The sequence below is a fragment of the Protomyctophum parallelum genome (genome assembly GCF_964188405.1).
Source record: "Protomyctophum parallelum genome assembly, chromosome: 21".
In the NCBI taxonomy this organism is placed as follows: Eukaryota; Metazoa; Chordata; class Actinopteri; order Myctophiformes; family Myctophidae; genus Protomyctophum; species Protomyctophum parallelum.
In genome coordinates, this window is record NC_139713.1 from 16,153,570 (window position 1) to 16,167,404 (window position 13,835).

Genomic DNA, 13,835 nt, shown 5'->3' on the forward strand with positions numbered 1-13,835 from the left:
TTTTCGACCTACTCTACTCATACTAAGCTCATACCGCACTATGAGCTTGTAGATCTGCTGTTTTTCAACATAACAGCTAAAGCATAACATAATGCTTAAAACTCCTTCAGCGCCACCTGGTGGTCACCAGTTTAGGCTCTGAGTGCCAATTCTCCAATTATAAAAAAAAGAGAGGGCGTTTTAAAAGAAATGTAAAAAAAAAAAAAAAGAATTGTAAAAAAAATGCATGGCAACCAGTGCATAGTTGATTTAGATACGGGATGACGTCCCTGGCACTTAAACAGTTACACCAAAAGGGGTTCCCTTGTCCAATGTGCAGACTGTAGATCACAGCTATTTTCGGGGGTTTTGGCTCATAATGACACGTCATCGTCAGTGTAGCTTAGCGCGCGGCTCGGGGCAGCCACGGGGCAGGGTTGTTATACCACCATGTGGTCACTCTGTCTGGTGGTCACTAATGATGCCGGCGGAAACGTTGAGCTAGAAGTGAGTAGTGGCCCTGACTGTCTGCTTGGCTCCAATGTCCCCGACCGCTTCCTTCCCCCTGCACGGAACACAAAGTCTGGCAGGTGTAGCAATCAGCGGCTATCCAGTTTCATTAGAACAAAGCACCGCGTCGATCCATATCATCTCGTTAACTGTAGAGTGGTGGAACCTCGTATGTCCAAAAACATTCACCTTCTGGACATGGAATATATAGTATAACCCATTTAGACCTGAGGACGATTCTACAAATGCCTTCTAAATCATGACAGTTTTCTGAAAAACCTCATGTTTCTATGTGTCAGTGGTTCTCAAACTCTCACGTCAAAGAGCCCCAGAATTATCTGTATTTGACCGCCGACCTCCATCTGAAAATATGTTGTTCCAGGGACCTTCCAGAAGCAAAGATATGAGTTTAAAAAACGTTCGCTCTGAAAGAATATATTTTCAAAGGTTTGCGCCACATTTTCACGATTTTTCAAAAATAGCAGACCTACAAGCTTGTAGCGCAGCACCATGAGCTTGTAGATCTGCTATTTTTCAATAGCTAAAGTATAACACAATGCTTGAAACACCAAAAGGGGTTCCCGTTCAGAATGGGATAAAGAACCTGTGTTATGGATCCAATGTAGTGGTTATTGTTTAATCACAAGCTCTAGTCAATACTTTACATTATTTAAATATTCATAAAACTCACACATTATTAATCATTTTCAACCTGGGATCTGCATTTTGGGTCAGTAATATAGAAAAATGTGCGGGGGAAAAAAACACCTTCAAACGTTTTCGAAAAACAAAATATGACATTCATTCATGAAAATAAAAAGAATCATAGAAATGTTAAATACGGAGATACAAGGTTTTCGGCCCGGCCCGGTGGAACAAACATCTACATCACATCCATCTCCCCAAACTGCATCCGTCCACAATAATAATACAGTAATTCTATATACTGTACAGTAGCGCATCTCATGATGTATTAAGTGCGAGAGCGCAGGCCCGTCTAGAGTTTGAATGGACAGGCATCAGTCAAAAGGATGGATGGGGAAGGATCAACATATGGAATGTCAGAACAGGTTCTGACATATATCCATACTGTATATGGAGATCTAAGGGTTTGAGGTCAGATGTAGAGTTTGCTGGCCAATATTGATCACATCAGGGATCTCCATGTATACAGTATGGGCTTAAGTATGGGTGAATGAGTGACATGAACGATTTCAGCGTAAATAAGGAATGGACCTTGTATGCACATGCATATCAATGATGACGGACGGTCCATTGTACTACAGTAGCCTATACTCTACGTGTCTGAAGTAGTCCATATGAAAGAGTTGGATACTAGTGGCTGATGGATTCATGAACCAATAAAATTACAGAGCTGATGTTTGCAAGGCAAATGCACAATTACGACAACACGAAAGTTTCCCCCATTATGCATGTAAATAGAATACAGAATGTTGTGGGCAATTTTTTTTTAATTAATTTAATTCAATTAGTGATCGCACGCGTGCGCGTGAGCAACATAGCGCCGCTAAATCCACAGCACAGTCCTGCAGCAAGGGCAGGGCGAGGCAGAGGCTATAAGAATTGACTTGAATGAAAGTGCATTCACGACGATGCAGGGAGGTCAGGGGACTGGACCGCGAGTCACGTTGCAGGTCTGCAGCAGCAGCAGCGCTGGGTGGGTGTGGATGCTGAGCAACTGGCTATTTTCAGCCACACGGCAGCGGCAGGAAGGAAGGAAGGAAGCGAAGGGAACAGAGTCGCATGTGCACCACCGAGCCACGCTGATATGGTTCCCGTTTCGCATTTGAGTAAATGGTGCGCTGTGACTGGCCAGTCGCTGTGATTGACAGCCTACACCTAACCTTAACCTCAGTAAAACTATACCTAAACCTAACCCCAACCCTAACCTCAGTAAAACTATACCTTAACCTAACCCTAACCTCAGTAAAACTATACCTAAACCTAACCTCAGTAAAGCATACCTAAACCTAACCTCAGTAAAACTAACGCAGTGGCTGGGGGGCGTTTCCAAGAACCCGAATGTGAAGCGAATACCATATTAGCCAGACCCACAGAGCGACAGAGTAGTTTTCAACCCTTTTGATATCAGTGTTGTTTTTTTTGGCAGCACATTTTGATTTTAGTTTTAGTCATAGTCTCTTCACCCGGAATGTTTGAGTGTTAGTCTAGTTTTAGTCGGCTAATTGTCAAAAGGTTTCAGTCGACTAAATCTGCAGTTCATTCAGTCGACTAAAATGTGTTTTGACAGGCCTTGATGCCATCATAATGGCTCATTTGACACTGAAAATAGCTGAATATACGGCTGAAAATAGCCGATCTACTAGGATGTGCCATGTGTAAAATGACTTATACTGGATCTCTTGTCCACTAGTCCCTTCCTAACATTTTAGTCTAGTTTCTATCTGTTGACGGAATTGTCAATACATTTAACTTAGTTTTAGTCATAATAGCTTAGTTTTCATTTAGTTTACATTTAGTTTTGGTCAGTGAAAAAAGGTAGTCGACGAACATTTTTCGTCTTAGTCGACGAAATCAACAACGTTTCATATCAAGGCCCATTATTTATTTTCGAATCACAAAACTCAAGAGAACATTTAACTTATTATGCAAACTTGAGCTTGTAGATCTGCAACTGCAATAGTTTCCAAATTTCCACAAAACTTACTTTGTACAGCAAATTATAAAACCAGGCTTTAGACACGATGAGACTGCAAAAGTCTTCCATTATTTCAGATTCCCTTGGGGCGCGACTGATTGCCTCGTCGCGTTTATCTATAAGGCAATATGTTTCAGTCACAGAGCCAAACCCCTGCAATCTTTCACTCAAACGCATCTCCTGCAAATAAAGGCCATTCACCTTGATATCGCACTATCGAGTCAATGAGCCATGTTTGGTAAGCTCCGCCGACTCTCGAGGACAGTAAAGCCATGCCGCAAAAGCCATTTAGACGGAGATGCGACGCCGTCGTCTGCATTTCAAATGAGTGACGATGCGCTGTGGCCCTGTAATGAAGACGGCAGGTCTGTCTGTCCGTCTGTCTGTGGCCCTGTAATGAAGACGGCAGGTCTGTCTGTCCGTCTGTCTGTGCCCCTGTAATGAAGATGGCAGGTCTGTCTGTCAGACGGCTTCCTTCCTTCACCGCTCTCCAGTTACACAGATGGAACAATTACCAAACTGTTGATCGATGGTTAACAGGTGCACGAGCTAATTATGCTAATCATGGCAACAGCCAAATAAAACTGATTGCCATGTTCATTTAAATGGCATCCGTGTTCCTTTGGTGGCCAATTAAGAAGAAAAAAAAGACTTGTTTGCGAGGAGGCGGCTGGGTTTAGACGGAGGGCGCTTAAAGAAAAGTGTTCTCCGGGGTGCACTGTAATAAGCTGCATTTCATTGGCCTAATGATGTCATAAAGGTTTTCTATAACGAAGGAGGACGGGGTTCGTATACAGGGTCGTGCATGCATGGCGTGAATGTCCATTTGTGGCGACCATACCCCAGAAAACAACAAACATGGAGGTCGGAGCAATATTATGCTTAATTTATATACTTTGCTGCGAGTCGGAAATAGCCTATACAAGCTCTCAGAATGGTCTTTATTGCCACAAAACAGGTTTACAGGTCTAAAAGAGTGGGTGAACTTTGTATAAAGTATAATCGGCCTATAGTTGCATAAGAGGTTGTGCTGAGGAGGGGGGTGCGGTCGGACATGCGATGCTCCCGTGCTTGCGGGTAAGGGTTAGGTTAGGGTTTGAGGTATAGGTTGCAGTGGTGGAAAGTAATTAAGTACTTTTACTTAAGTACTGTACAATGTTGAGGTATTTGTACTTGAGTATTTCCAATACTTTTACTTCTACTTCTCCCGAGCCCAAATTTGTTCTTTTACTCCACTACAATTACTCCACTACAGCTCACAATGCGTCACACTTGTGAAATGGGACATGCTGCAATATCAACACTTTTACTTTTAGTACTTTTTCCACCACTAAACTAAAGCCTGTAACAGACTAAACTAAAGCCTGTACCCCCCTGAGGAGGTACACTGGCAGAGTAACAGACTAAACTAAAGCCTGTACCCCCCTGAGGAGGTATACTGGCAGAGTAACAGACTAAACTAAAGCCTGTACCCCCCTGAGGAGGTACACTGGCAGAGTAACAGACTAAACTAAAGCCTGTACCCCCCTGAGGAGGTACACTGGCAGAGTAACAGACTAAACTAAAGCCTGTACCCCCCTGAGGAGGTACACTGGCAGAGTAACAGACTAAACTAAAGCCTGTACCCCCCTGAGGAGGTATACTGGCAGAGTAACAGACTAAACTAAAGCCTGTGCCCCCCTGAGGAGGTACACTGGCAGAGTAACAGACTAAACTAAAGCCTGTGCCCCCCTGAGGAGGTACACTGGCAGAGTAACAGACTAAACTAAAGCCTGTACCCCCCTGAGGAGGTATACTGGCAGAGTAACAGACTAAACTAAAGCCTGTACCCCCCTGATGAGGTATACTGGCAGAGTAACAGACTAAACTAAAGCCTGTACCCCCCTGATGAGGTATACTGGCAGAGTAACAGACTAAACTAAAGCCTGTACCCCCCTGAGGAGGTACACTGGCAGAGTAACAGACTAAACTAAAGCCTGTACCCCCCTGAGGAGGTACACTGGCAGAGTAACAGACTAAACTAAAGCCTGTACCCCCCTGATGAGGTATACTGGCAGAGTAACAGACTAAACTAAAGCCTGTAACAGACTAAACTAAAGCCTGTGCCCCCCTGAGGAGGTACACTGGCAGAGTAACAGACTAAACTAAAGCCTGTACCCCCCTGATGAGGTATACTGGCAGAGTAACAGACTCCATGAGCAGTGCGAGTTAAATAAATCAGTGGAGGATGTAGACGAGGGTCTGACTCTATATATCATATGTATGAGCTCCATCTGTTCCACTAAAAGAGGAGGGAGTTGAAAGGTCTGAAAGGGCCAATTATAACTCTCTCTGTGTCTCCACACTGGGCCCTGCATGCAGTTGGCTCTCTGTTCTCCATTTCCTCACGGCCCAGGAGAAGAAGGCATCGTTAGGCGGAGACCAGAGGCCAGGAGGAGATGAACCCGGAGCGCCGCCATGGAGGTGGTGGGGCCAATTAATGCTTATAAACGCATCTGCTATCAAAAGAGCACTCTCTCTCAGTCTCTCTCCCCCCGCCAACTTCCCTGTGGGGGGGGGGGGGGGGGGGATATACACGGCTAAATCCAGAGTATACATTTAAACACCTGAACCCTGGCATGTTGTTACTTTAGACAGATGCTATCGCAGTCACTCTGACGCACTAAATGTTGTTTGTCTTCTTTGCACTCTTATTTATGTGACCATTTACCCTGTCGTGTGTCGACTATAGGCCAGAGTTCCTGCCAAGTAAATTGTGTCGGGGAAATAAAAAGAGAGAAAATAACTCATCCAGTATTTCAAGGACTACCAGAGCCTATATCTGCACTTTCCACAGGAAGAAGACAAACTAAACCCATTATTATCTTTTGTTTGCGAGACACGCACATTATTTAAATATTAGACGGGACATGTTCCATTCGATATATTATAATGCGACGTTTGGCCATTAACCCATTTAGACCCGAGAACAATTCTACAAATGCCTTCTAAATTCTGACAGTTTTCTGAAAAACCTACGTTTCTAAATTCTATGTCAGTGGTGCTCAATCTTTTTCATGTCAAGGAGTCCCAGAACTATCTGTATTTGGCTGCGGAAATATGTTGTTCCAGGGACGCCCCCAGAAGCAAAGATTTGAGTTAAAAACGTTCGCTCTGAAAGGATATATATTCAAAGATTTGCGCCACATTTTCAAGACTTTTCCAAAAAATAGCAGACCTACAAGCTCGTAGCGCGGCACCGAGTGCTGCGCTATGAGCTTGTAGATCTGCTATTTTTTTCAATAGCCAAAGTGCAACATAATGCTTAAAAACACCAAGAGGGGGTTCCCGCCCGGAATGGTTTAATGGAGAATCAATAGTGAGACAAGACCGCCACTGTCCAGACCATGCAGATGCTTTTCCCAATTGACATGTGGGAGCGTCTGTGTGATTGATTCTGACTGCCGTCGGATTTTAATATCCTTCACTGGAAGCTCATTGACTCTCAGACATCGTTCTGTGGTTTATCCACGAAATGTCACAGCACTGCTCCCTCCCTCTCTCTCTCCCCCCTCTCTCTCTCATCCTTTCTTCCATCAGCTTCACAGTAAAATCCTCCGCGTTTCATTTATCTTTTATAACTATGACAGTTACAAATTTGGTTACATGTTGTACACTCTTAAGACTAAGAGTTAAAGGGGTGAAAGTGAAAGTTAAGGGGGGTAAAGTGAGTGTTAGTTCTCTCACAATTAGTGTTTAACAGGGATAATATTCTGATACATTGTTTGTTCAATAACAGGGGTCTCCCCGTCCCTCAAGCTCTTCAGTAAAGTAAAAATCACACCCGTGTGAAGTGAGGGGCGCTCTAATCCATTGTTGACCTTATACCAACCTTGAAACATACCGCAGTTACGTCACCAAGAATGGTGGTCCCTTATTGGCCAAGGGTTTCTACCGACATACCGACAGACACATATACACATATGACGTAAAATTATCCATTTTGTCAATGGCATTTAATGTTTGTGTTAACCCATTTAGGCCCGACGTCGACATTAAAAAAATGTCTTCTAAATTCTGACAGTTTTCTGAAATACCCCATGTTTCTGTATCAGTGGTGCTCAATACTTCATGTTAAGGACCCCAAAAATTATATGTAATTGGCTGCCGACCCCCCATCTGAAAATATGTTGTTCAGGGAACCCCTCAGGAGCAAAGATTTGAGTTAAAAACGTTCACTCTGAGTCTGAAAGAATATATAGGCTCCAGGCACCAGGCACCAATGTGATCTAATCCGGACAGATAACTCATACAGAATACAGGATAAAATAAGTGAAAAACAAAAAGTGATGACACAAAAAACTAAATAATCAGACAGAACTGGAACACTACAAAATTGAAGCTGAAGATCTGTACACAGTATGTAGATCTGCTACTTTCACTATTAATCTATTTAGAGCATTCTTCCCAAATATAGGGACTCCAAGGTTGATGTAGTCTCGAGTTGCCAGACTGTTGCCTCTTGCAGTTTTCAAATGCTTCCGTCATACAGTCTGGAGCAACGGAAGCTCTGATCATGACTATGTGATAGCGGAAGTGGAGACTCCAAATATACCGGTAAATATAAATCATCTAAGCATAATACAGTATAGCTTGCTGCTTAGCAGAAAAGGACATTTTAAAAATATATATTAAAAAATATATTTCCGTGAACGGAAATGGCATCTTCGTTACTCGGATTTCGGTAGGTGTAGTTCCAGACTCTATATACTAGCATTCGGAGATGTAGGGCTCCATTTTCGTCACCGCTAAACCCCTTATCCCTAAACTTCTTTGACTTTTTTTTTTTACTATTTTGCAAAACATTTTTGAATAGTTAAAATGGCCAGTCTACAAGCTCACATCGTGTCAATGTAGATTGGCTAGTTGAACTATTCAAAAAAGTTATTCAAAATAGTAAAAACAAAAAAAAAGGCAAAGAAGTTTAGGGATAAGGGGTTTAGCGGTGACGAAAATGGAGCCCTTAGTTGTCTGGCTACGCGAGACAGACTAGGGTTGATTTGGATCATCATCCACTGAACGGAGGCAGACACCAGACAGATGTTACTCAGTGGATAAACAATGTCCTGCAGTCAGTGCTGTACATGAACAGATGTCTTTCCCTGCCGTTGGTAAGTAAACATGTCCAACGCGTCAACCACCTCAAGCATAGCACGGTATATATATATATATATATATATATATATATATACACCGCGGTTACCATCCGGAGACTCTACCCCTGAAGCAAAAAAGTCGTACGAGCAGCAGCAGTCATGTCTTAACTTTCACCAGAAAAAGGGTAATATGTCGGGCGCGATGCGATCAAAAAAATCATTGTTTACATCTGAACGTCGGACGGATTGGACAAAAACAACAACTTTTCAGTGTTTTTATGAGAAAACTAGCAGCTAATAAATAATCCACAATGAATGGATCCTTATGGCGCATTAATCCTCATGCTGGGAAGAACGTAGGCACTGCCTAGCAACCTGGACAGCACGAAAGGTTCATTTTGAGCTTTGGCTGCTTGGAATTGATATAAACCATATAAACCCGCCATTATGGTAAATGGTGCATTTATATAGCGCCTTTATCCAAGGCGCTTTAAAGAGATTGTGCATTACATTCAACCATTCTCACACACATTCACACACAGATGCCATAGGAAACCATGCAGGGCACCAACCTGCACATCGGGAGCAATTAGGGGTTCAGAGTCTTGCTCAAGGACACTTCGACACCAACTCTGGGGGAGCCCCCAGGTTTGAACCGGGAACCTTGCGGTTACCATCCTGACACTCTACCCCTGAGCCACTGCCACGCCATATGGCTGGTATGACGATCTCAGGGGTCAAATCTTAACCCGTCATCTGGCGGGTTATGGGGCGTCCTCAATACTGCAGAATATGTCCCATTTCAAGTTCTCAAATAGCAGGTCTACAAGCTCACAATGCGCCGCGTCGCATATAAGTTGCCCCTCTTCCCTGTGTGCTACTTTAGTTGCTTATTTGCGTCTTAAATGCATTCCATATGATGTTTTCGTACGTCTCAAAGTATCCAATTTAATTACGCACCTAGACATACTGCAACGTAGTATAATGTCGAGCACACCTCCTCCCTCAATAAAAAATAAGTAAATATCGAAATTGAAATAAAAACAATAAAACTAAAACTCAGACGTGATCCTTTAGTTTACGTGGTGCTTTATGGTGAACTCCTACTGGATTTCTCATAAAACTCTTGGCGTAATAATAACAGTGTGGTGTGAATCAGCCACTATTTCACTGCCGAACACACACAGGTGTATAATCCCAGCCCTGGCTGCTATGGAGGAAGTACACACACACACAGGCGTATAATCCCAGCCCTGGCTGCTATGGAGGAAGTACACACACACACAGGCGTATAATCCCAGCCCATGGCTGCCATAGGAGGGAGGCACAGCTGAATTTATTTCAAGCAATCCAGTGACACGAGTGGAGATTGCTGACCTCAAAGTGTTGCAGCGAGCGCTGATCCGCCGGGGTGCTTATAAATGCATAATGTAAAGTTAATGTGACTGAAAGAATCGACTGTGTGTGAACTACATTTCACCCCCCCGCTGGGCTGTGCACTGCAGCGGGCACACGCACCGCCGCCACAGCATGCACTAATGCCAATAGTGAATAAGAAGTGAACGAGCACACAGATTTGTGTTATTATATTGTGATACAGAGACAGTCATGGCAGCAAGACTAACTGTTCAGGAGAAAATCAGATTTTCTTTTATCCAAAATGAGTCAATAGCACAGGCATACTCTTCACATGTCTTCGCATGTCTGAAATAAATGTCAGAGCTGAAATCGACATGGAAATAAGAAATAAATGCTTAAACATGTAGCTATAGGTGTAATGTTAGAGACGGCAGAAGTGATCCTTTCAAGCCTGATTTCTCAACTCGCCGTTTCTCTGCAAAGGCATTACTCTATAAGCCATACCTCCAAAACTGGTGGGTCAAAGTGAACAACCAATAATCAATTTGAAGCTATGGTTCCCTGCTTTCACATGACATGAAAAGACAAATATTAAAAACATTTCAATGACTTAGCCTCAGCCAGAAACGGTCACATATTTAATTTATTCCACTTACTATTCACCTTAGAATAAATAAAAGACAAATCTTTAAGACAATGCAATCAAAACAAAGTGGGCTCCCTCGCGCCAGTAGCCTAATCAAAGCCCATGATGTTGGCTGGAAGCTGGTTTCATAAATATAATGACTATGAAAATGTCCAGACGTCGTCGTAGTAACGCCTGATTCATAGTTGCGTGTCACGCAACCGAGAATAAATCAACCATAAGCGTTCCCGTCGTCAAACTGACCAAACAAAAAGGAATCCCAGGCCTTGCTTTGCCTCGCTCACTCTGGTGTTCTCGCTTAAAGAACACGCAGTATAGCGCCATTCATTCATTCAGTCAGAGATCCAGTGTTTTCCACAGCGTAACAAGAAATGACTCACCTTGCCGAAGTCCCTGACGTCGAACAGGTCAAAGGGGTCAAACAGCTCACTGTTGCGCAGGCCAAACTTGTCGTGGCATACCTTGAGGAAGGTCCGTATGTTCTTCAGACACAGAAACTTAAAGAGAGAGAGAGAGAGAGAGGGGAAATAAATTAATAAGCATGCAAATATAAACTGGATACATTTAAGGCATTGGTAAGGCATATTTCGCATTTCCACTTCATTGTGAGGTCCAGTCAGTGCGTAAATATTCCCAGAAAGGAAGCTTTTACCCCCATAAAACCCATAGTAAACTTGCCCAGAATTGGCATTCGTCCCTCTCTACACCCAATCTCAACCAATCTACAAGTGGATCTACTATTTTCGGTGAATGACGCAACACGATAAGCATATTTGCAACCTTACCTTTAGATGCCATTGGAATAATTTGTATTAAAACTTTTCAATCAAAGTCACAACACATTTTCACAACATTTATTTAAGATGCTATCTTAGAATAGATGTAGACCTATTTGACAGTGCAGAAACATAATTGCCTTCCTCGATGCATCAATTAGGCGTCAACGACCATCAGCTGGTCTCAGTCACAGACACTCAGCCTCTGCAGCGCTCTACTAACTGAAAGTGACTGCATGGAGTCTGTTTCCTTTCTATCCAAAGGCCCTTGAATGGTGATGGAATATGCTTAAGGATTACTGTGATAATGTGATTATGGTATAAACTCATATCACACATACCATAATTCACTGGCAAAAAAAATAATCTGTATTATTTTTGCAGACACCCTGGCTATGCGTTGCGGACCCCCAGGGGTCCATGGACCCCACTTTGGTAACCACTGATTTACAGTATATGTAAAAAAATATATATATATACTGTTTACTCTTTTATCCCATCTTACAAAAATCACTTCCTGAAGCTAGAAATGAGAGAAAATGGCAAAGGCACAGGGTTTGAAAATCTGTTAAAAAAAAGTCTGAAGGCATCTGAACTTTCTAGCGAATATTCCCTGCCGGAACACCAACATTTATAGGGTTACAGAGTGGTTAAACCGATTTTTGTACTCCTATATAAACACATTTTGCTTGTGTTACTTTAACACAAGCAGTGTGTACAAAATGTACATACATGTGTACACTCTCTCAAGAGTCACAAATGGGATAAAGTATCACTGAGGATTTTACCGTGCTCGTTCTATACTTTGTCGTACGACTGTGCGCTGCTGGGACGAAAATAACTGCCCGCCCCCGACATTGGCCCCCCGGGGCCCCCCATGCCCCCCCCCACGTGCCCTTATGTGGACTGAAATAAAAGGGAGGGAAAGGGCACTTTGAGGCAAAAGGGCACCCGCACCCCCACCCCCCCCCACCACCTCTGCCCGTGCCTGCAAAATACTAAGTGCACAGAATTTGTGAAATATCAACGGGGCTTGGGCAGACACCTTCCGTCTCTCACAGCCTATGTGTGAATAAGACATCACCTGGCACAGCACAAATCCACATCCTGCTCACACATGCTCTTTCAATCGTCTCCGTGACAGACGGGCGGTGATGTGCGCTGGGTGGCCATGGAAACTACTTCTACTGACAAGAAGGAGTCTGAGTGAGAGAGACCTTTATGGTACAAAATGCTCGAGTGGATGGTGAACGGTTTCATGACAAACCATATCCGTCTAATAGCTTTACGTTACTAATAAAATTCAAACCGTTAAAAATAATGAATATAGCCTCGCTCTCTCTCGAGTGAGATCCTCTCTGCGTGGTTGCGTTGGATTGATAGGTGTTCATGGAAAGTGTTCTCGGGTTTTATGATCTGGTTATTACCGTGCAAAGGTTGCTTTCTGTTTTTATAGCGCAGACCGGAGCAGTCAGTGATTCTCATCTTTCGACTATTATGTTTTATTTCAAGGACCCTCAGTTTGATATGCATTAAGGCCACATATTAAACGCCTCGTGACCGGTAGCAGGGAAGAAGAAAGGCAGATACTGTATAAGTGTATAGTGTAGAAGAGAGGAAAGAACGTGTCATCGAAAAGATGACACCCGACGCCCGTGATTCCCAAAGCAAGGACATTTAAGTTCGACTTTATACTTTGTCGGGATAGAGCTAATCTGCAAGCGCACGACGTGTTGCGTATACGGCCGACGGAGCATGAATTAAGCATGAATCATTCCACCATAAGCACCTTTGTCAGCAGGCAGATCGCTGTCTGTCGGCTGAATTCTAAGCACTTTAATGAGCCACGGGTGTATTCAACTGTTCCCCCGTGAGCCAATTTGAGACGTCGTCTCTGACTGCATCAGCTGCATCAGCCTCCTGCGGTAATTGGCTGTCACACTTGGTTATGGGATATTTATATACCTGTTGCAATTTTGATGTGATTTTATACACACCTTTCTTCAACCATGCACATGCCACTGTGATTCTATATATATTGTACCAGCTGATTCTTTAATAATAAAAATTATATATATATATATATATATATATATATATATATTGTGGGGGGCGCTGTTTCACCAGACCAAAAACACACAGAGTTCAAGTTCAGAGTGCTAAAACAGACGGCACTTTTATTTGGTTTTGGATCACAAAGTAACTCAAAGGTCCGGGGTTCTGACTCAGGGGCTCTTGGGTGGTCAGAGCATGGTCACAGATTAACTTAGGTTTCTTCTGTATTTAAAGATTGGGGAGCCCGTCCCACAATATTCATCAAAGGGGGGGGGGGGGGGGCTAGGGGCACTCCAGTGTCCCAGCCAGTATGAGCCTAAATCCCAGAGCCCAGCGATCACGGACATGTACTGGGTCGGTGAGCCTGAGAGATGAGATTCACACAATTAGTATATTGTCATCACATCCAGGTCAATTCAAATAAACGGTATATTAAGAGTAGGGAAGGGAATATGTATGGTTCAGTCTTACCGGTTGCCGCACGCCAGCCTGTCTCTCGGGAGAGTCTCTGAGAGTGTGAGCAGGACAGAGGCTTTTAACCTGCCTGGGTGTGGACACGCAGCAGGTGCCTCATTAAGGCAGACGAGGAGACGGGCTGGGACGTACCTCCCATCCAGGACCCGCCCTCGTTGCCGTTGGCAACGCTTGGCTCTGCCTGCCTCTCTCCCTCTCTCCCCGAGGTGGCTATGCCGTGG

The 13,835-nt window shown here is 43.6% G+C and overlaps 1 protein-coding gene across 3 annotated transcripts in view; it reads right to left on the reverse strand.

Annotated features, from left to right (window-relative positions):
* Positions 1–13,835, reverse strand: part of vav2 (vav 2 guanine nucleotide exchange factor) — a 279,748-nt gene that overhangs the window by 192,312 nt on the left and 73,601 nt on the right. For all 3 annotated transcript variants that reach the window (XM_083793516.1, XM_083793515.1, XM_083793514.1), the window contains exon 2: positions 10,690–10,806. In XM_083793516.1, coding sequence (XP_083649642.1) covers positions 10,690–10,806 — 117 coding nt within the window. The remainder of the gene's footprint in view (positions 1–10,689; positions 10,807–13,835) is intronic.